This window comes from Daktulosphaira vitifoliae, unplaced genomic scaffold (assembly GCF_025091365.1).
Source record: "Daktulosphaira vitifoliae isolate Bord-2020 unplaced genomic scaffold, ASM2509136v1 Scaffold_3, whole genome shotgun sequence".
Lineage (NCBI taxonomy): Eukaryota > Metazoa > Arthropoda > Insecta > Hemiptera > Phylloxeridae > Daktulosphaira > Daktulosphaira vitifoliae.
In genome coordinates this window covers 1,687,174-1,712,267 of record NW_026099574.1, presented here as the reverse complement: position 1 = coordinate 1,712,267, position 25,094 = coordinate 1,687,174, and the positions used below count along the sequence as shown (strand labels likewise).

At 25.2% G+C, this 25,094-nt stretch overlaps 2 protein-coding genes across 3 annotated transcripts; both read right to left on the bottom strand.

Moving 5' to 3' along the window:
- Positions 1 to 3,901, bottom strand: LOC126900927 (tyrosine-protein kinase-like otk). Its single transcript, XM_050676963.1, is given in 9 exon segments — positions 1 to 311; positions 672 to 736; positions 739 to 820; positions 893 to 929; positions 931 to 986; positions 988 to 1,030; positions 1,500 to 1,791; positions 3,063 to 3,239; positions 3,889 to 3,901. Coding segments are annotated over 9 exon segments (945 nt in total). The 3' UTR covers positions 1 to 131.
- Positions 3,902 to 5,558: 1,657 nt separating this feature from the next.
- Positions 5,559 to 24,595, bottom strand: LOC126901651 (NPC intracellular cholesterol transporter 1). 2 transcript variants are annotated; one of them, XM_050678287.1, is made up of 21 exons: positions 24,353 to 24,595; positions 20,233 to 20,392; positions 12,313 to 12,501; positions 10,411 to 10,567; positions 10,096 to 10,225; positions 9,843 to 10,026; positions 9,668 to 9,778; positions 9,392 to 9,609; positions 9,229 to 9,327; positions 8,973 to 9,175; positions 8,712 to 8,912; positions 8,359 to 8,647; positions 7,981 to 8,283; positions 7,693 to 7,908; positions 7,459 to 7,622; positions 7,131 to 7,386; positions 6,893 to 7,071; positions 6,598 to 6,829; positions 6,412 to 6,525; positions 6,184 to 6,346; positions 5,559 to 6,115 (listed from the first exon to the last, which is right to left on the bottom strand). In XM_050678287.1, exons 1-21 carry the CDS (start codon positions 24,413 to 24,415, stop codon positions 6,012 to 6,014), a joined length of 3,735 nt encoding a protein of 1,244 aa, XP_050534244.1. In that variant the 5' UTR covers positions 24,416 to 24,595; the 3' UTR covers positions 5,559 to 6,011. The 2 variants fall into 2 exon arrangements, with proteins under 2 accessions (XP_050534244.1, XP_050534243.1); XM_050678286.1 differs by having other exon boundaries at positions 5,560 to 6,115; positions 7,693 to 7,911.
- Between the last annotated feature and the right edge of the window lie 499 nt (positions 24,596 to 25,094).

Genomic DNA, 25,094 nt, shown 5'->3' with positions numbered 1-25,094 from the left:
TTATGTATAAATGAAGTTTATTATTATTCAAGAACAGTGCAAATGAAGAAAAAATTCAAGATTTAACAATGAGAATTTGTTACACGTTTTTTTATATACATCAACAAGACAAATCACACAAATGTTGAATACTAAACAAGTGAAATTTTGTGTAGTTGTTTGTCTATTTCACACGAATACGTTGTGCGACTCCTTTTCAAGAAATGATAGAGCTGCTTAAACGTGGGCCTGTGGTTTTGATCACGTTTCCAGCATTCGCACAAGAGCTCGTATATTTCCGCGGAGCACAAGTTTGGTTTAGGTAATAATACCTAAAATAAATAAGAGAAAAAATGAATTTAAGATTTTAAAGTTGAACATTTTTTAATTAATTATATTATCAATTTAAAAACAAATTCGTCAAAGATGAACCAATAGTTGACAAAGACAAATTATTTTATGTAAATTTATAACATTTTTAATCAATTTAATTATGTTAATATTCAATGTAACTACAAATTAATTTACTATAAAAATAATAAGTTTTTAAGTTTCAGTAATAAAAATTAATAGTGATTGAGTTAGTTAAATTTTATAAAACGGTTAAAAATACATTTTAGGAAATATGAAACAATTTCAATAATTTCACATTTCTCTGTTTTATATAATTTTTATTTTATTTTACATCTTACTTGTAACTCTCCTCCGTAATACATTTGTTCGGCGTTATGTATTACTTGTTCGTTGGTGAGATGTGAAATGGCTTTTCTCGTGCCTTACTCAGCAGCTCCCACATTGTCACCGCAAAAAACTACACAGAACTGGGACATGTGTATCGATCCTATAGAAAACGACAAAAATTGTTTGAATATACTTAGACTAAGGTAAGGCGTTGATCAGAAACAAAACTCACCAGTAGTATGCTTTCCCACGGGAGCCATCGAATAGGGAGGTGCGTTACCAATTTCACTATAGTCTTTCTTGTACACTGGATTGCACACCGCTATTATTTGCTACTTTAATTGAATAACCTTTCGAAATTAGACAGTTCCTACACAAAATATATACATTTAGTGGTTATACAAAAATCTATTTACAAACTAATTCTATTTTACCTTGCGGCTAAATGATAACGTTATTATTAAAAATATAAATTAAAATACCAGAAAATACTAAACGAACTTTTAGTTGTTATTTTAAAAATTGGTTAGTTAGTTTTTTTATTTTGATTAACTATTTTCAATAAAAGTATGTTTACTTATGTGTAGCTAAATTGCGCCTAACCAAAGCGCATATTATCGTTTCAATAGATTATGATATAGAATTTGTGCAATAGCCGTAATTAATTAGTTGTAGTAGTATTTGTTTTAGTTTGATAAACTTGTGATTATATCAGATGTAATCAGCTTTAGTAATTGTTAGTTTATAGTCAATTGTGTTCTTACGTTAATATTGAATGAGTTCTTAAAACGATAACCAAATCGCCAAGTTCAGCAGGATAATATTCAGTAATGAGCTACGGTGTTGATTCGTTTCGACATACTCCAAATACGCGCTCTAAGTCGAGGTCGGTAAGGCTACACAAGAATTTAATTTCTCTTGTTGACGTTAATGGACAAGTCTTAGCGACCACTCGTCCGTTTTCAGTTATATTTATGTTCATCGTTTCACAAATGGCGACTTCACCCTGATGTGACATACCAAGTTTACTTACTACGTACAAACAATATCTAGGGATTTGTACAATATCTGCTTCTCGACACTTATAGGACTGACCCATTGGACTGATGTTCCATGTTACAGAAGTTGGAGCTATCTAAACAAAATAAATAGATGTAATGAACATTTATCTATTTCACTGTGAAACTGTATTTTAATAATAAGCACAAATTATTTGCTTAATATGCGTTATTCAAACAATTTAAATTTATTTAAAAATTTAATCTTTCCTGATAAATTTAATAATTGTTTGTGTTTGTTTAATAAATTCAGTTTAATTATTATGAAAATTTAATAAAATGACTAATACGATTGTAAATAAGTTTTAATTACTTTAAATACGGTTTCTCGTTTAATAGTAAATAAAAACAACTAGATCAAATAATAATGTGTAACGCATAAGTAATAATCATAAAAATGAAATGAAATTGTATGTGAACAACATGTCTTAAGAGTTACAGTTAAATAACTGATGTATAAAAGAAAGGAGAATTCGCGGCCATTACCCATTCCTCCATTAGTATAGTTTTTACCCGATTCATTTTATGCTGAACTCAGAGTCATAATATTCATCACACGGTATGATATAATGTGCGCGTTCACTTGCTGAGTTCTATAATAATGAACTCCGTTTATCAGTTTGTCCTCTGCCTTAAGCTTACCCTATCTTGGTAAAATATGTATATGGTTTTCATTTTCTGAAGTTACATGCGTTTATTTGTTATTGTTATTGTCGAGGATTAGGAAACTTGAATTATTATTTATATACGAATACTGTCGAGTAAGTTTATCGGAGCTTATTAAAACGTCCATATCATTAGCTAGTGCAAACGTCACATTTTCATATAAACTGGCTCCGAAAGNCGAGGATTAGGAAACTTGAATTATTATTTATATACGAATACTGTCCAGTAAGTTTATCGGAGCTTATTAAAACGTCCATATCATTAGCTAGTGCAAACGTCACATTTTCATATAAACTGGCTCCGAAAGTTTTACGTCCAAATATAATCATAATTGAATAAAACACCCGCCGTTTCCTTAGACGACCTCACCATCCGAATTTACAATTCCTAACCCAAATTATAGCCACCATGCCGTATTTATTAATGCTCCTCTAATTAGAAATTTCAAACTCATGTCGAGTATTTAATTATAATTTAGACTAATAAAATATTTTAAATAATTGAACACATTTTTTGTCGATTAAATAGAAAGTAAATCTTTGAAATAGTTATTAAGTGTAATAAAGAAATACAAAATTAGAGTTTAAAAGCTGTTATTGATACTCGAATATCAATAAGTTTATAATAAGTTAATAATTAATAACATGTTTAGATCTAAACTTGTTTTGTGTAATTTACCTTTGCCGTAACCAATGTCCATCTTGTAATTGTCTACAACATAAATTCCAACAACTAAACGTCCAAGTCCACCGATCAGTTTTCTATCAATGTTTTCGCCGTCATAAGATAAGTCGCTTCCGTCACTGTTGTTAATAGAAGAACCGTCTACTGGAATAGTATAACTAATTATACCATCTGAAAAATACAATTTTTAAGTAAATGTCAATAATATTAAATTATAAAATAATAAATAAAAACAATGATATATTTATCATTGTATATTATACAAAGTGATTGATTTATTGATGACTATTAAATTTTTCCTAAAATTATAATTTTTTTAGTTTTAGTTTTTAGTATTTTTTAATTATCAATATATATTAGTAATTTTTTTTAGCTCCATCCCTATATTCTTATAAAGGTACGAACTCTATTTTTTAAACAATAATATACATATTAAATTAGCTCATATAAAGAAAATGATCAAACTATGGAAATAATTGTTCGATAACATATTTTGTATCAGTATTATTATAAGGATTGAGGAGGGGCAAGAGGTTTAGTGAGACAATAGTGAAGGCTCAATACGAATCAGCATGTTAATTTTTTTTATAATTAATACTGAAATAAAAAAAAATTGAATAAATTGTAAAATATCTTTTGTAATGTTCACAACATAATTAAACGACAAAAAAGTATTATGTTTATCAATAGCTCTCGGGTAAAATAAAATGTGCTTTTAGATGTCTCACTAGCATTAAAGTAAATAGTAATACATCATTTTCTTATATATGTCATAGAACTTTGTGTATGTTTTTAGAAAATGAGGATTTTATAATAATACCTCGAATGAGCATTTTGCTTGTGTGTCGACGTGTGAACATTAGTTAATTTTAATGGCAAATTCATGTTACATTCACATTATGTGCATTTGATGAATAAACGAATCTAAGAGGCAAGTTGGGTTGGGTTGAGTTAATGACAGAGGAATTTATATGAAAAATAAATAAAAATATTTTTTATATGTTATTTTACTACACTGATGTCACATTATACTCATGATACAGATATATATACATATACATACATAATATGTAAATTTATATAAAAAAAATTCATTACTATGCATTTGTTTTTTATTGGTAATTTAAAATTATATAACGTTAATAATTATAATATAAAGATATTATAACGTTTTTAAGACATTCTATTGTAATAAAATTCAATGAATTATACAGAATATCTCAAATCTTTAGCCCTTTGTAATGTTGTTATATCTGAGACACTTGTATATTCACTACTTTCACAGTGTAGTTGAACATCATGGGCCAAATAGACTATTGGAAAGTAGTGACCATCGTCCTCAGTGATTTAAAAGACACTTTGATTAAGTTTTTCAAATACAGCATCATCATCTGAATTCTATTCCACAGCTGATGTGGCGGTAGCATATAAAAACAGACAGTAGGTTACCACATGTATGAAAGTAATACCCGACTACAAAAGTTTCTCGTACATCTTTTCTTTACTTATATACATCCTGACAACTTTTTAGCATGTTCCAGTAACATTCCGACGTGTATATTATACATAAAAGTTGACTAATAAGATACTCACATGCATGTAAATTTCGAACTAAAATGTGTCATGCATTTTTTTTTAATGATATATTTAAACGTTTAGATAATATTGAATTTTTTCATGAATTTGTAAGGTTACAACTACAATTATTTCTACAAATATCCTACAAAAAAAGTATTAAGAAATCGATTTTAAAACCTCTACCAGACCTAAAATTTAACTTTAAAAATCGAAATCAACTTCATATTATATTTAAATGCTATAGTAAATATTTATTCATATATTACACTTATAAATCATAAAACTTGTAATCAGGATATAAATAAGGAAATAGAGATCATGTTGCTTTTGGAATAATCCACCATTTTTTTTAAATTGAACACATTTAAGATATATATAAAAGTGTCACTTTCCGGAACACTTTCAAAAGTTAAGTTGAATAAGTTGTCATTTTGAATCACCCCTTGTAGGTAAGTAAAAAAAATTATTGATTTGGTTATTTTTGATAAAGTTATGGCAGTTTTAAGTAAACAAAAATTGAAAAAATTAATAATTTTTAAATTTTGTAATTTTTATGGAAACTTTCTCTATTTACGGGGAACGTGGTTATTATATTCAATTTTTGAATGTAATGTCTTCGACTAGATACTATTTGTGATCTTTTGACGTATCATTGAAAAAAATCGGTTCAGAAAAAGTGGTAACAGACACAAATAAAAACATGAAGCATCGAAGCTAAAAGTACAAATTTGTATGAAATCACAAAACTCAGAAAATCTATTAGTGTTATTTTACAAATTTATTTTAGGTAGGGAGTAATAAAATTTATTATCTATTTCGTAGAAATTTTAAGAAAAACAGTTATGTGTTATACTTTAGTAATGCTTCAAATTTAATAACAAAGTTTAAAATGTTTTTCTTTTATTCAAAAATTTTATTTACATGTAGAATTCATTAAAAGTATAGCACCTTTAAAATTATGAAATAATATCTAATAGTCAATTTATAATCATTCGTAACCATAGGCGTACTTAATATACTATAATACCTCATAACAAAAATGTTTAAATTAACAGCAGTAGAAAAACCTTAAAATAAAAATATGGAATAACATATAAATAACTATAAACAACATCACCTCAATTGACTAAATAAATAGCTATTTATACAATAAATTAAGTAGATTAAAAAATAATTATACATTTGAAAAAATATATCTAATTTACATAAGTATAATTTAATTTTACTGAAGATCGTCCCAGTCCAACCTGTAACCGAATAAACTCTTACTTAAAACAAACAAAACTTTTTATTCATGAGATCCGAGTTAAGATTTTATTCCACCAAGGTTGTACAATTTATAAGTTCAATAACTTCATCTTCTGTTCACTTAGTAACTTCAAGTTGTGAGTTATCTTGATTTAAAGTAACTTTATTAATATCGGGCCAATTAAAATTTGTATCAATATCAATATTTTTTATAGGAATGCCTGCAAATAACGAAAAAGTTGTTAAGAAAAATGTGTATCTATGAAAAAAAAGTAAAAACTCAGCAGACCTCGATAGCTTAATAAAACTGGTAAAAACATTAAGCCATGTAATGCAGCTATTAGTACAATACTCATATACATTCTAAAATAAAATATAGTAAATACTGGCGAGTTAGCAAAACCTAATATTGTCAGGCCGGCAAACTTAGTCATCGTAATACCAGAGAAAACCTAAGAATATTATAAATAAGCATAAATATCTTTTATTATTAAATAAAATAATTTAATAAACGTACAGAGCTTCCAACGTAAGTGCATGTATTTTTTGCGCGTTCGATTGGACATAGTATATCAGACTTTGCAAAGTGGAAAATTGTATGACCACAAAATTCGACCATTATTCCAATTGACTATAAATTTAGTTTTACATATTATTAATAATGTATAATATGGAAAATAAAACACTTTTACTATAAATTTACCATTACTAAGTTGACTAGAGAAACCGCATTTAGCGAAATATTCCAAAAATACATAACAGCCAAAATATCCACCGTTATCATAGTATTTACTATTAAAAGAATTACTGCTGACTTAAAATTAAATTTTGTTAAAATCAAAACAATCAATGTAACTACTAACAATGAAAAAACTAAGTTATTAAAGCATACACTCCAAATTGTTAAATACTGCTCATAGAAAACGTAAAACACACTAAAAAAATATTCAACATAAAATTTTGATTATTATTTTTATTAAAAAAGGTTTTTGAAATACCTATATGGAAAAACTTTTGCTGTGGTGTTTGGTTTTATTTGTCTAATTGTATTTGTCATGTTTTCTGATATAATTCTGGCGGAACGTAATGATTCAAAGAAATCTTTAGAAGTTCTCAATACAGAGTGAAACGTCATAAAATAACTTGCACCAACAGTATCGTTGCGAATAACTATCGCCTAAATTAAAAAATGTCAAGTTATAATTGAGTTGTAAGAACACAAAATGTATCATTTACATCACTATAAGACGCATGACCAGCTTTTGAACAATGTTTATCAGGATTATCTTGGAGGAAATAAGGGAGATACTTGATGAAACTTTCGCTACTTGGTCGACCTAGGTCATTTTTGCTAATAATACAACTTTCACATTCATGTTTCCAATGTGGACAAAAACTTTGGTTGGTCGCATAGTATTTGCAACAACTTGAAATGCTTGACCAATCAAAATAGTCGTCAAGCCAAGAATTCGAAGGTCTATTTATATATGTTCTGAAAAAAAAATATTAATTTTAAGTTAAAGACAAATATATTAACGAAAATTGAAATAAATAAAAATTTTACATTTCAGACGATTTTGATGCTTTGTAAATTTGGTTTGGTATAGAATACGGGTTACAATTTATACCCCCACAAAGAAGGTTTTGATCATTTTTATCAGTTAAATTAAGCCCATCAGTAACAACAAAGTAAACTGGTGGTCCAGTCGACAAATATTGTTTCATGTACTGTTATATACAAACATTAAAAATAAACAAATTAATTATTTATATGATATATATTTTATTGAATTTATACCTTGAAAAATTTTAAAACATAAGAATCTTCAGTCATAGTAATTTCTACATCTAAACCTACATCAATTTTCGGAATAACTGCAATGCTTGTACAAAACCAAGCAGTAAATAATAGTATAATAAACGGCCGAACATAACTATTCATTAAAAATGGGCTGTACATTTTTTTAAATACATCTTGAACAAAATTTTTTTCATCCGATTTCTGTTTTTTCAACTTCTAAAAGCATTATGTTTGATAAAATAAAACATGACGAACGGAGATTCCAAATTGTAAATATTTACTCACTTTTCGGGCGTCTATAGCTAAAAGGCCAACAAAAAAAGTGATCTGAAGAACAAAATTCATGACTAACGCCATAGCAGCGTGTAATGCAAACGCTTTCACTACTGGCATCTCTGATAAACCACCGATAAAGAAACATATCGACTCTGATGCCGTAGTAATAAAAATTGATGGACCAACCTTACTCAAAACTCTACCAATGTAATTAGGGACAGTCTCATCTACTTTCATTTTTACTTGTTGATAAGCACGGATCAATAAAAAAATATTGTCGACCCCTACAGCAAGAACTATAAACGGAATAACCTAAAAAATTATCATACCAATTAATATATTTGATAATACTCATATTTTTGATGGTAATATTTTTAATTTAATTACTTCAAGTACAATCAGGGATAATGGCACTCCGATTAAGCCATAGAAACCAATTGAACATAAAATTGATGCAATCACTAAAACGACTCCAAAGAAACTCAATAATATCTTAGAACGACCTAAAGCCATAACTATGTATAAAAACATCACTATATAACTTATAGCTATCGTCGAAACATCTGAATGAGATTCTCGATTCAGCTCATCTTCAGCTGATCGTTCTGAAAAATAGGCAACATCCATATATGTAGGTTTAGATTCTTTAGTCCAATTTTTCATGAAATCTAAAAATCTGTACAAAAAAATAATTACTTATTAAAAAAAAACGAGGTATTAACTGAGAAATTTGAAATTACTTTTGTTCCCACAATAACGTTTCTTTTAATAATGATTTATCATTGTTATTATTTAACACAAATGTTAATAATAAAGCAGTAGATTTTTCAAATGGAGAATTTTTAGAAATCGGTTCATTTGTCTTTGAAAATCCACCAAGAGTGGCTGAAGGATCAACTGGACCGCCATAAGGCGCCAAACAAAGAGGATTGTATGGATTTCTGTTAAAATGTGCAATATATATTACATTTTAAATAGTATTTTTAACTTAAAAGACTTACTGAAAACACAGCCTAAACTTATCTAAATAAGTGGCTGTAGAGCCGTCTGGATTCCGAGATGTACGGTCCATTTTGTATTCTTTGTTGCCGAAATACCCCCAAACACTTTGTACAACACAATCAGATAATTTGGGTGGCCCAGTGAACTCAGAAGTTAACGGTGCAAAACATACTTTTTCTAAACCATGATCAGGTTTTCCTAGCTATTAAGAAAAAAATTTAACAATAAAAAAATTTACATAATCTAAAAACTTACAGATTCAATTTTGTCTTGTAGTTTCTTTGCAGCCCCTAAGAATGTACGATTGAATACTGGTCCAAATTTTATCAACCCATTGGATGAATTTTGATACACCTAAACAGTATTTGTTTGACCATTGATATATAAATGAGTTACATTATATTAAATGTTAAATTACATCGTCGATTCCTCTAGGAACCATTATAACTTGTTGGGTCCGGAAGAACGGTTTAAAGTTTTTATTAAAATATTCCCGCTCTTGACGACATTGACTATGTGAAGAAGACCATAAGTCAACAGGATCCGTAGTAATTTGAACAAAGTGTATACCATGACTAAACATAGTGATTAGACAAACACCAAACATAAATACTATCCAGGGTCTTTCAGCACAGTCTGAAAAAATCGATTAAAATTAACAGTCTTGAGTTTTAAGGAAACTTAAGTTAATTACTTTTTCCAATTTTAAAAAATACAATTTCTAAATTCCCGCGTTTAATAGTTTTTATTTGACCAACAAATGAGTATTTAGTATCTTTATACTGTTCTTCACTTTTTTTTTTACCTAATATTATCACATAAATTTTACACATTATTAATAATTCTTTAAAATAATAACAAAAAATTACTTTTGAAATGCAGTAGGCAAGAATACATTGTAAATAATGTTGATAAAATGCAAAATATCACGGCTGATAATAATGTTATAATATCAAATCCACCCAAAGTGGGAAGTTCTGATGGTACCGGCAGTTTATCAGCTACCGGACAACTTTCTTCGCAATCCATACAACTACACGCAACAGTTGCATTCTAAAAGTAAAATATAATGCAATATTATCGGGATGCATCGAAAATATACTTATCAAATATAATTTTTACATCAAAAGGTTGATTGCATGGCTTAACAGGAACTTTTAGTGGTTTAAAATTCCTTAAGTTATCCTGTATAACTGAAACGTAATTAATAACAAAAGCTATGAAAGGATTCTCGCCCATAAATTTAAACCACCTGAAAAATTAAAAAAAATACATTCATCATAAAAAAATTCAAAATTATAATGAGATAAATAAAAAATAAAATAATATAAGATTTTAATTAACTAATGTTAATTTCTTTTACAAGAATAATTGATTCAAGAATGTTATCTATGATTCATGTCTTTACGGCGTTCCAAATAATTGATTTGAACTAACCTATTGGCAGTGCACCCTACTGATCCGCCACATATAACATCCATAGCTCGTTCTCCAGTCGCTGGATTTGAGACTGCTTTACACGAGCTATAGATCCCTTGCATGTATTCTTCGGATATAAAAAAATCCATACGTCTTACCCACTCTTTACCTGATTCTGAAATATAATATATATGTTAAATCTGTTTTTATTAATAACACATAAAATGTACTATACAACGTATTCAGTAAATAAGGAAACAGGCCAATTGTTGCAAACAATTAGAACAATAGAAACTAGTTTCCTTACTTACCTAATACTCTGTATATATTTTTTTTGGTTTCGATGCGAAGCTGAGAAGGCATTAATTTTACCATGATGTGTTTTATTTATTTATTTTTTTGTGTCTGCCACTACTTTTTCTTAGCTCTCACAGGACAGATTTTTCTCAATGATACGTCAAAAGATCACAAATTGTATCTAGTTAAAGACATTACCATCAAAATTGAATATTTTACCCTCGTTCCCCGTAAATAGTGAAAATGCCCCAAAAAATTACGATTTTTAAAATCGGTATATTTCGACATTTTTTAAACTTTTTTTTCTAAAAATTGCTATAACTTATTGAAAAATAAACGAACCAAAATAATTTTTTTTTATATAGAAACTATATATATTTCTCTTTCATTTGCTATAAATATTTTGAAAATCTGACATTTTATCTGCCCATAAGGGAGGATTCAAAATAGCAACTTCTGCACAAAAAAATAACTTTTTCAACTTAATTTTTGAAAATTTTCTGAAAATATTGACACTTATATTTAATCTTAAATTATAGCTTATATAATATAATTTACTATATTATAAAAAATTTCGAGATATAGTGTAAATGGTTATCATATTCAAAAATATGCTATTTTTTTTTTTAATTTTAAAATACTTTAAAATTAAAGAGTGGGCCATATTAATCAGTCCATCAATTTTTTTTAATTTACCTGAACTAACTTACATTAATTATTTTGCTCCTCAAAGTACAGAAAATGATGTTTTAAAATTTTGAACTAATTAATATTGTTATGTTAGCTACCAATTTATGTAATGTACGGTGGCTACGTCGTATTAATTATAGTCTTCTACGCGAGAGGTACGAAGTTCGAACAGATTCTAACCGTCAAAATAACTTTTTTTTAAATCTTTTTGAGGTAAAAATAAGTAATATAAATAAGTTCGTTAGATTTTTATCTAATTTAGATTGTATAACTTCAATGAATATCAAGGACACTACCACTGTAGTCTCCCTTTGTAAAAAAAAAATTTCTTATTCATATTAAAATATTTTATTATATAATTTTTTTTTTGTGTGTGTCATTAATTTTTTTCAGCTTTCACTTTTTTGAACAATATATTAAATGATCACAACTAGTGTCTAGTTAAAGATATAACCCTCCTTGCTTTTGCAATAAACCACCAATGTTTTAAAATTAAATACTATATACAGACATGATAGTGATTTTAATCACTGTTAGATATCATTTATTTTTGTCCCAACTATGCCATGACCCCACTGTGCTACCGTTTTTTTTATAATATCGTATAAATAATTTTTTAAAGATTTTAGAGGAACTAATTTTGAAATTGGAAGGATTAAACCCTACCAAGTATTTTTTAATATGCACTTATACCCTACACAATAACGAATCCCTTTTTAATGGTGTTTACTTTAAGTACTTTGCTTTAGATAGTAACAGATCCTCTTTTTTCAAACTATTCTTGTAAATTTAATACTTATTTTTATTTACGTTTTTGTTTTATTGTAATGTTTTTAATAATAATAATTTATTTGAAATAAATATTGAGAAATAATGATAAAAAATAGTAATTTTTGTTATATGCAAAGTAAAATAAAACCAGACAAAACTAACCTGAAATTGTAGTTTCGGTGACATTTATAAAACTACTCTGCATAGGAGAACAAATCATCTCACATAGGAACCGTCCAAATGTTTTCATGCATGATGGACAACGATTCAAAAAGTTTGCTACCTGAACAATATTAGTATCAAATGTCTTAAGTTGGTCGACTGCACAACAGGTTTTCAATGTATTGTCTCCTAAGTTAAATTTATTTGATTTTATTATAAAATTGTCAGTTAAGTAATATATAAACTTAGCACTTAAAAATCTTATAAAATAATGAAATATTAAATATAAAATGTGCACCGTTATAAAAAATAAGAAACATTAATTTTAATTAATAATACGTTTAGCGTTTCCTTGATTTGGTTGCTCGACACAATTCATACGACCGCCGTCGACGATTATTATTTTAGATAATGTATACCGTCGTGCCGTAGCTACCCTGCCCAATCACATTATATATATATATATATATTGTAGAATATATTCCGTGCTATTTTTATAATTTTACAACAGCGAGCAACTAATTTACCAAAATAACTACATCAATTCTATAGATGGATAATTAAATTCGCAGAAAGAAATTATATCTAAAAAAAAATTAAGAGTTTTGCCGGCCGCAGCGCCCCTAGTCTATAGCCTAGTTAGCCATCATAAATCCAGCCCTGGATAATAGTAAGCTGAAACTAGCAATAACCTAAAATTGTACAATACTTAACAAAATTGATTATAAATTATTATTGCTAATGTTCCTTAGACATATTGAAATTAACTTAATCATAATATCTTAAACTAAGTTTCTAAATAACTTTTAATATTAACCCTGTTGAGTTCTATGTGAAACTTTGTTATTACAAAGTAATAACTATTCGCGACCTCACATAGAATATTTGAAGAGAAGTTATCATTTTTAACAATATTTAACTTCACGATTGGTGTAATAAGTATATTACAGAGTAGTTAATATGCATTATCTTGTAACTTCACAAGATTAAAAATGAGTAACCTTCATATAGTGAATAATGCACATAGAGTATGTATTAAAATTTAAAAAATAATAATTATAAATTAAAAAAAAACGTATTTCTTTTATAATTGTTCATTTGCCATTAGCGTAACAAAATTGCAATAAAATTTCTTTAATTATATCCTAATTACAAGTTTTATGATTTATAAGTATAATAAATAAATACTTTTTATTTTAATTAAATTTAGTATTTAATTGATATTTAATAATTCAATATTGTAATTTTTAAAGGGAAATTATAAAAAGTGTTAAAGTAATTGAATACTTCGTTACTTTTATGACAAACGTGTATCAACATTTTAAGTATGGATTTATCAAAACAAAATTAACTTTGTTAATTTGATTATTCTAACTTTTTTTAGATAATTATTTTTTCAGTAATAAAATTGAAATTATAATTTATCATAAGCTATTATTAGGTAAAAAATTTTTCTTCTTTTTAGAAAAGGTAGTTCCTTTTTTTTATTATACTTAACAGATTAACATTTAAAGCTGTACAAAATCTTACTGAAATTATTTATAAATAAACTGAAATCTTATTTGTTATTTATTTATTTATTTTGTATAAATGGGATTAAACAGAGGTACTTACTTCTTACTTGATTATATAATTTTACTGCCTAATCTAAAATATATACATAAATCGTATAAAAAAATGATTTCAGTAGAAAATTATAAAAAAAGTTCTATGACTAATTATTATACAATTGACAAATAGTAAAATATTCGATGATAAATAAAATTAATATCAACATTATATATATATAAAAAAAAAAGAAGTTTTTCATTGGCTCCTTATAAACGTTGCACCCTGCATTAATTATTCCCATAAGACTGGATACATTCAATATCGATATGCAAAAACATTAAAATTCAATTCCTAATAATAAATACCTAATAGTAAATTTATACTATAAGAGTATCTCTTGATATCAAAGAGGTGCATGAATATAAAATTTTGTAATCAAATATTTATTAAGTAATTTGGAAAAATTATAGTCATAAAGAAATGGAAATTTATAAAAAATACACCTTTAACATATTTAAATGAAAAATCCAGTTAGCAGTAAATATAATTTATCATTAAATAAATAATGACAATATCTTTGACAAGTTGTATTATAATCATAAGTTGAGAGTTGAAGATACGTCCTTGAATTCTTTAGTGAAGTACCGTTATGGTTATAAGTCACAATGGCAACAAAATCAATAACATCAAATACATACAAATAAAAATGTAAATATTAGTCAACTTAGCGATCTAAAGAATCTGGATTCGATTATATTATACACGCAGGTTAATCTGATATTTAATTTGTACTTTAAATATAAATTATTTTTAAAGACCCTCCCTAGAAAATGATAAAAATCGCCATTAAGACTAAAAGTCTTTAGCATATATGAATAAAAATTATAGAAGTTTATCTGTGTTTCATTATAGTTTATTTTTACAGAATTATTCCATGATAATTTTTGTACTAAATAATAAATACAGAAAATGTACTTTTTATTTAATGCTCCGTTTTAAAACAACTGTTATTCTAATTAATTGATTTCTAGATAAATAATAATTACACAGAAAACAGCCATTTTATTGTCTATAACTTTTATAAATATTCTATATTTCGACGCTAATTTTAAATTTAGCTTTACATTTATTCTAACAAAACTAGTTTTTAAGATAATTGCTATAACAATTTTTTAACTTTCCTTAAATTATTTCAAGATGCTCAATGAAAGTTGTGCTATATTTGTGACCATTTTATCAAGTTTAGTCGATTTTTTCGATTAAAATTGAGTTAGAGTAACTTTTTTCAAACAAAGAGTGTACTTTTGAGTATATTTTTTTTTGATTTAGCTTACAATTATGAAACAATTAGATAATTTTATAAGGACTTAAAAAATATAGACTTTGTGCATTTTAAGTAAACATAAAGCTAAAAATTGCTATAAATTATTTAAAAATTTAGTATTACATTGATATTCAAAAATTTAATATTATAATTTTACGGAGAAGTTATAGAAAATATTTGTGTATTTTTTATTCTTTATGGCAAACGTGTATCAAACTTATAAGTATGGATGAATTGATCTTACATTTGAACAAAATAGTAATAAATTCCAGAAAAACAGTTACTGAACTACACAATAATTGAAAAATTCTGGAATTTATCATGGAACATTCATCAAATAAGTACAATATTGAAAAATACGATTTTTTTTTTTTAGTACATACATTTCTGAATTTTAGAAATAGTCGGTTATTAATTAATTTTAGCATTATCCCTTAAAATGTATAGGGTTATTTTTAATAATAACATACATATATAACTAGTTAATGAAATAGGAAATGATCTAATTAAAACAATAATTGGTTGATAACAACTTTTGGACCAGTATGATTATATTAGTTTGTTTTTAGCCACTCTCTTCTTCCTGTACACATATAAAAATTTTAATGTCTTGCAAAAGTTGTTATTGAACTACCATTTTCATAATAAGAACAACTTTACAAGTTATTAACATTTTTATACGTAGACAGGAAGAAAAGTGTGTCCAAGAACAAACTAATATAGTCATACTGGTCCAAAAGTTGTTATCGAACAATTATTTTCTTAATTAGATCATTCCCTATTTTATTAATTAGTTAAATATGTATATTATAACTAAAAAAAAGACTAACACTCCTATAAATTATAAGGGATGATGTTAAAAATAATTAAAAATTGACAAAATAAAAAATTTGTTATAACTAAAAAAAATCAAACATTTTTTTCAATATTATATTTGAAAGTAATTAAATAGGTTATAATAAACGGATCACTCTGTATGAGTTTATATATCAAACTAATAAATGACATTTTCAAGATTCTCTTAAATTTTCTATTTATGTCAATACTTGTATGTGATATAAATAAAAAATTAATTTTTTTTTATAAACTATCGTAAAAATTAATAGATTTTCCATTGAGTATTAAAACTACTATAATTAGAACAGTTAATAATCCTGTTAAATAATAAATCCTGAGTTGTTTAAAATTTAAATTTCTAGTTAATTTTAGCTTCGATGTTAAGCTGTATAATATATGTATGAAAATTCGTATCAACCTCTGTTTCGATTTAAATGATCTACACGTAAAAAGAACCAAATTTTAATATAAATAAACCTATTGTTATTCAAAATTAAAAAAAAAAAACTTTAATTTTAGAAATTAAAAAAAAATATCTTAAAATAACCTTAGTGAAAAAAGACATTTTCAGGAAAAAATTGTCTAAATTTTTTTTTATGATATTATGATTAATTATCATAATAAAATTCTAGTACCTTTTTTAACCATTGAAAAATTTCATTATACATTATACACAAATTAGTTTTCTAAAGTGGCTATCAATTTTTTTTAATGATTTCAGCGACATCTAATGTAGTGTTTAAATATCATATGTATTGTCTATACGTAATTATTTATAATTATCTCTGATTATGTAAAAATGTTGTTTTATGTAGTTTTTAATTTGTGATGAAATTTAATATGATTTCTTATACACGGTGTTACAATAAATTTTAACATTACATATTTTAACTTTCCTTTAAATGTAATTTTATGCATATTACTCATTTTTTTAAATTTAATTAATGTAATTATTCATTCCCGAAATCTTGAATCCTAGTTTAATGAAATTTCGTCTATTTCAATTTTACGTTGTGAAAAATGAATTTGTTTTAAAACACGATCAAAAAATTACACAGTTTATAATAAGAGGTAATGAAACAAATCATTGTATAGATTCTTATTCACACCTTAAAAAGTTATATTTTATACAATCATAAATCTTATTATAAAAATCTGGAATTCTTTAGTAGTAGGAATAGTTATAACATAATTTTTATGAAACGCGCATCGGTCAGTGAAAGACAAAAATATTTAAGTCTAGTTATTATGACACAATTTATTTAAAAGGGAAACTGGTTTTAATTAAAGTTACACAAAACATTACACAGAACTAATGATTTTTAATAAATATGAACCGCATGATAGATGATCAAGAAATGCATTATGTAAATACATTTAAGTAAAATTATGTCACCTATTTTTCGTTAAATCAATTTGTATGTATTAAATTCGTACAATTAAAAGAATCTCTTCGTCAATACACAAAAATTTGAATGATATTAGATAAAAACAAAAAGAAAATACAATCAATCGAGATAATGAAAATTGATTTATATCACTCCAAAAATTGGAACACAGTAATTTTTGTCATTTGATTTCGGCATTAATCCTTTTTTGAAAAGTCCAGGATATGTCACTGATTTTTATAGTACCAACACTTGCGCTTTAGAAAATTAGAAAATTTATCTTTATAATGCAGTAGGTAAACATTTTTCATACGCAGAATGAGTACTTTTTCTTATACGAAAATATAACTACAAAATATGTTCATTTCGACGTATTTCAATGTAATATTAGACAGAGGAATGTTTTTAGTTTACCTAGCAAATTGAAAAGCAATCTGTAATACTACATGACGTCTAATTTTTATCGCACGAATGTGTAAATTAGTATCCTGAGAGTAATTTTTCTATTGTTTGAAATAACAATGATATAATAATATGCAAAAACGTAAGTTTTAAGTTGTAACTTAGGTCTTAATTAAAATTAATATTTTTTTAATTTTATATTTTAATTCATTAATTAGTTAGATAGTAATAAAGTTTAATTAACAAGAAAATTTTATTTGTGTACACTAGTAATAATTATAAAAAATAAGATAATATAATTTTAATATTTATAGTTAATAATTGTATATTAGAATGAAGTTCACTTATGTTTCATTATTTATATTATATAATTCCAGATAATCAATGTTACTGTGATAGTTATTTTTTTGTTTTTTGTAGTATTATTTTATATACATATAGTAAAAAAATATTCATCTTTTACATTGTGATTAACAATAACTCTGTTTAACCTTCAAAAAAAGCATTTAATAGAATTGTTATACAATAAAAAAATAAATCAATATAATGCAATTATTTTATAAGGTCTTATAAACCGTATGGGACTTATTAAAATACTTATTCAAAAATAATCATTCAGTGTATAAATACATAATATTAGCAAAGGAAAATTTAATGAACATTTATAAAATTCCCTAATTAAAACAATTATTGTATTACTATTTCACACAGGCATTCATTAAAAACTTAATGATGTCTTTGAAGTTTAACGTATCATAAAATAACCTATAAATTTTCATACATTAAAATTTAGAATAATAATTAAAATAAATTACTTAGAAAAACTAGAATTAACTTATAATTTTCTGTTTATTATAGATATTATAACTGCATGTATTTAAACAATTCAATAAATTTATTTAAATTATAACACTTAAAAAACTAGAATGGTATTGATATAAACTAAAGAAAGAAAATTTCTACTAGTGTATTTCTACTACCTTTGACAGATTGACTCAAAAATTATACAATGTAATACCATAAGCAGATTAAGAATAAAAGCTATCCTAGCTATGGTGTAAAGAAAAATGAATTTTTGCACTAAGATAAATTTTGTTTTAAAGTAACATAACTAGTAGATGAGCATCGTTCAATTAAAAAATAATAAATTAACAGATAACCAAGGATAAGCCAAATAAAAAAAATACCTTCATAATTGCTATTATATATGTCAGTAATCATATTTATTTTATTTTGACTTTATTAACGGTCTTAAAAATTAAAAATGATAAATTATTTGTAAACAATCATTGAATACACCATTTCTAAAAACAATTTTTGTGTTTAGACACTCGCCTTTATAAAATCTAATTTGTACTGTTGAATTATGATAGGCTTTGAAACAAAATTGAGAGGATATTGTTTTTACTTACATACAGAATGTAACAGATCTAACTGACAACTCATATGACGTATGATCTACATTACATTTTATATATATTATTTAAATTAAAAAAATATAAAATTGATTAAAAATGTTAATCAATTTTTACAATATAGAACTATATTTATAATATTTTTTATGTTATTTTTCGCAATTATAAAAAATATTTAAAAAATTAATTTTTTTTAAGATTTGAATATAACCATTTAATAGATAAGTTTTAAAGAAAAATTTTGATAGCAAAACCTCTTATTTTAATTCAATAGTTACGTTTATACAGCATTTTGAAATTTGTTAAATTTTGATTTTTTTTTTACAATTTTCCAATGGTATCAAATGTTTTTCCGTACTTAACATAATATGGACTAACAATTAATTTTTAAAACATTTTTTTGTAATTGCGAAAAATAACATAAAACATATTTTAAATATAGTTCTATATTGTAAAAATTGATTAAAAAACTAAAAAGTATAAAATTTAATGTAAATCATAAGTTATATGAGTTGTCAGTTTGATCTGTTCCACTCCTTATATATATTTATATTTAGTTATGCTTTTGTGTATTTAAGGCGGTACTGAGTGCAATTACACCGGGTAGTAAATGTTCAAGGGCAGCACTAAAATATGAAGCAATATGTATTATAAAATAAGACCTTTTTTTTGTTCATTCAAATAATAAAAAAATTGCATTGCGCAAAAAATAGTGAACAATTTTTATGGTGAACAAAATAAAAAGGTCATTTGGGGCGGTAGAAACAAGTACCCGGGCGGCATAATTCTTAAATTCGGCCCTGCTTTTGTGTGAGATACTGTAGTCGGAAATTTTTAAATTAAAAAATTAGAAGTAAATTCTTTGTTTTATTTACTATCTCAGAACATGCAAGATCTATAACTAAATATACATCCAATATTGTTAAATTAAATCTTCGCAAAGTTCAAAATATATGCAGGCACATAACTAAATTATTATTAACTAAAAATGAAAAATACTTACTGTCTGTATAATGTTCCACAAAATCTGGGCACCATTTTTGAAGGACATCCAATGAATTTTTATCCGTTAATGGTTTTGCTGTATTATTGTTATAACAATTTACAGGTAAACCTTTGATCTTTCCACATTCTTCAAACCAAATACACTTTGGTTCTTGCGCCTAAATTTTTTTAATAGATAATAATTATTAAAGATATAACTCTTAATTTGCCAAAAGTCGAGGGGACTATAAACTCTATTAGCTTCCTTGATATCACGGCATAGCTGAATTTTTCAAAATAAGTTAATTTGTAATATTTTCTACTGAAAAGTTATATATTAAAATGAATTCAAAACATATTCACTTACAACTGTTATTTAAGATGTGCGATATTTATCAATATAATTTTATTAAAATGATTAATAATTAATTTAAATACTTTATCAAAAACAATATCAAGTATTTTTGAGATCTAGGTGTACGCTTAAGCATATGCTATTTCCAATTTTCTATCAATCGAGAAAATAATTAAAGTTTTTAAAGTATTTGGACTTTTCCCAACATAAGCACAATCTAGTGAAAACATGCACCTACTTATGTGTAAGTTATTTAGATTATTATATACGAACAGTGGTGGATATTTAATATTTTTCTAGGGAGGGTGCTAAACAATAAAATTTATTTGGAATACGTATCACAGTTTTACTTACATAATAAATAATGTACAAATATCGATGTCTGTAGTACAACCCCCCCCCCTAAATCAATCACTGAATACGAATATTTTTAGGGAATCAAACATTAATTTTTATTCGTTAAAAGTTTGATTCAATTAGCACCTTTATTCCTCAATTTTTATTTTTATTTTTTTAATATTACATTTAAATAAAACGTTAATAAGTTGTACTTATAGAAAGAAGTTATAAAAGTTAAATATATAGTCCTTAAGTTGTTTAACGTAGATTAAATTAATTTAGTTAATTTTGACCAAATACTAATTTTAAACGATCCATTCTTGTTATTAAAATTCGTGAAGACTATACCACCTTGTAAACTCGGTTTGAAAATTTTATTTAACTCAATATGATATGTTTCCATACTTTTCATACTTCACGATTATATAAGACAAAAACTTATGATGCAGACAAGGCTTTTTTTAAGTAAATAAAATTAGATTTAGTCGTTCATAAGAATTTTGACGAGGAGAGAGAATACGCGTGAGAAAATATTTGAATAACTCATCTAAATCGTGTTTTTAATTATTAAATTTTTTTGTTGTGAAATGTGCTTCTAATTAGGTTAAGTGGTATCTCTAACTCTATTAGATTTAGATTTAGAAAATTAACACCAATTAATCACAAATTGTATAATATCGTCAAGTATAATGATATCTGACAGCTATTAAAATCACAATCATAAGAAAAGCTTCGATGCAAATCTGTAGATAGTGTTAAATTGGTGGATTATTCCAAAAGTAAAATAAACTCCTATTTTTTGTTCTACTTCGACTGCCATTTGCTCATAGAAAATCTCATTTATTTATCAACTATGATGTAAGTTTTCATCATGAAAACAAACTAAAGTCCGATTTTTTTTTTTCCATAATAAAGTACTTTACATTAGCTTTAATTTAAGATATATATAAAAGTGTCAGACTTTCCGGAACACTTTCAAAAGTTAAGTTGAAATAGTTAATTCTTTGTGTAAAAGTTATCATACTTTAAAGTAAAAAGATTTCGAAAATTAGCAATTTTTAAATTTGTAATTTTTTTTGGAGATTTCCCTCATTTATGTGGAACGAGGAACATTTTTTCAATTTTTGAGGGTAATGTCTTCGACTAGATACGATTTGTGATCTTTTGACGTATCGTTGAAAGAAATCGGTTCGATAAGAGCTGAGAAAAAATGGTAACAGACACAAAAAAAAATCACATCATAGTAAAATTAACACATTCTCAGCTTCGCATCGAAGCTAAAACAAAGCGCCACACTTCTACTTAATATTTTATGTGATATAATTTATGTTACCAAAAGTATCAAAAACAAATAATGTTTAATTTCTTGTAATGTGTATTCAAAATTAATAAAATAATAATTATAATCTCTTTAAAATTAAAATTCAACAAAATTATTAAATTTTAATATAAATTAATAAAAACTGTTGAATAATATACATTGTCATAATATATGATTTATTGTAATACCCCGTAAATGTCCAAGAATGATTTAATATTTAATTAATAGTATTTATAAATTTAACAAAGGAAACAAGGAAAATTGTATTTATTAAACTGACATCAAACTGACTAACATCAGAAGAACTCATTACAACAGCAATAGCGGCAATACATATCGCATTATAAATACTCTATTGTAGTAACTTAAAATAATCATACCAATGCATGGAATGAATTTATCATTTTACTGTTATTGATAAACAATATTATTTAGTATTACGCATTCAATTTTATAGATACGACATAAACTGTATTGTACAAGAGTTGTGCATTTTTACCAAAAGACAACATTTATAAACAATTTACTACACTCACAACAGTACGATATTATCTTATATTTACTCATATTTAATAATAATGTAATAATGTAATAATACATAGAATCGATCAAGTATATAAATATGAAACAAAATAAAAAACATTAAACACTTATGGTAACATAACGTCGAAAAATTGATGGTAAACTATTTATCTGATCCATAAAAAATTTATGCTAACGTCTTCATGAATTCAATCGAGTATTAGAATAGATATTAACGATAATTATTCAATTGTATTAAAACGGCATACATTCATTTAAGCCATATTTGTTCTAAATAATACAATTTTAACAAAAAAACTCAAATTATAATACTTTATTTTAGTCATAATTTTTAAATGACCAATGGATTTTTGGACTGATCGTTAATATTACAGAACTGACTAAAGTAATGAAATGCAAATGAAAAATGAAGCATACTCGGCAATTTTTAGGATTACTACTATAACAGAAACTCAGCAAATAAGTTTTAATACAAAAGTTATTTTAAAATCTCAAATAGCATACAAAAAATTACCACTAAGGGTGTGTAAACAATAAAAATTAAATAAATAAAAATAACTATTTCATATTAATATTAAAAATATTTAAAATAAAATTAAAATATTAAGTTTCTCTATGTTTAACATTTCAATTGATTTATTTATTACTTGGCAATTAATTAATCCTCTTATATTGACGTACCACACTAAAATCTTATTATTATCCGTGAACTATGGCTATTTAATTGATAAGATTTAATTAATTCAAAATTCAGATTTACGCTGTAATATAGGAAAAATAATTCAAGTAGCTAGATTAAATTTGTATTTATCGATAGACACTATAATTAAATTGATAGATTAAACAAAAATGGTTGAAATAATATGTTAATTAAACTGAATAAGTGAATTTCATCACGTTGAACTATTTCTACTTCAAATACTATAAATAAAAATACAAATATTATGAATCGAATCTATTGTGTCTAATAAGATTAAGTAATTAAGTATTTTTATGAAAAAAATTTTGAACAAACAAAGCTACTATAGAAGATAAAATCGGAAATGAATATATAATTAATATTTCGTTATATAATTATTTGTATAATGAAATTTAGGACTATATATATTTAAAACTAAAATTTAAAATNTTATTTGTATAATGAAATTTAGGACTATATATATTTAAAACTAAAATTTAAAATTAGTCTAAAATTAATATTTTAAATTGTTATATATATTTAACTTTCTAGAATAAAACAAAGGTAAGAAATTATTTTTATAATGCACTTAAAAAAATTATCATAACTATTAAATATCAATAAGTAACATTATGATAACTGTGTATTTGGTCAAAATCAATTTTTGGATTTAACATATTTTTTGTCGAATAACATTTATTATACTTGGATTTTTTAAATTAATATTTGTATAGAGCAATAAGTATTGAATTGTTATGCGAGGATGAAAATTAATTTTTCTTTTAGAAAAAATTAATTCTAAAAAATTTTAATTGTAGTTCTTCGAGTTAAAGTTTGAACAATCCTATCTTGAAATAAATGTATTCATTTGTGATAAATGATACAATAACAATAGTACTCACCACAGTAAATTCTAGACAGTTAAAACTAAGTATCACAAAAAACGTCTTTAAAAATTTCATCATCACGTTATCCTGCAATCTGTTAGTAAAAGATGGTTGTGTTATTATTTACTAAGATTAAAAAGCTATACACATGTAACCCGTGTTTGCTGGGCTCAGTACTAGTTGGGTTTGAGCTGAACACGCTGCGAATGAATCAAACCGGTCGTTTCAAATATGTTCAGTCTACCTCGTGAGGTGTTACAGTGTGGGTATGCTCTTATATATATATACATATATTTAAATAGACATACCTATATATATATATATTGTAGTTGACTCACTATGCTACTGCCATCTCGTGGTCAACAATTAGTATTTGAAATTAGGGTCGTTTTAGTGTACTTTGGAAAATCTTAGTTAAAATTTGAATTTAAGAATCGCTTTTTTCATTAGCAGGTTTGAATCAACCCTACAAACCAAATATATACTACTTACAGTTATTTCGGCGCTCCAGTTAAAAACTGCAGCAATTCAAAAAATGAATTTTTCCAGTATAATAGGAATTTCTACGTTATCTCCAATGTAAAAATTAATTTCAAAAACATCTTCTTTTGGAAAATAATTTAGCTATATTGAATTTGATTTATAAACATTTCATGTTGAATAATGAACTACAACTTAAAGGTCAAAACTCGAAATCTAAATTATTTTTGTTTTTATTTTTGAATTTAATTGTCGATTTATCCTGAATAAATTTCGG

Coding starts and splice junctions, on each gene's coding strand:
- LOC126901651 (XM_050678286.1), bottom strand. CDS start 24,415: ATGATGAAATTTTTAAAGACGTTTTTTGTGATACTTAGTTTTAACTGT. Junction 10,226..10,410: donor GTAGGGTGCACTGCCAATAG/GTTAGTTCAAAT, acceptor TTAATTTTTCAG/GTGGTTTAAATTTATGGGCG. Junction 9,779..9,842: donor TTGCCTACTGCATTTCAAAA/GTAATTTTTTGT, acceptor TGATAATATTAG/GTAAAAAAAAAAGTGAAGAA.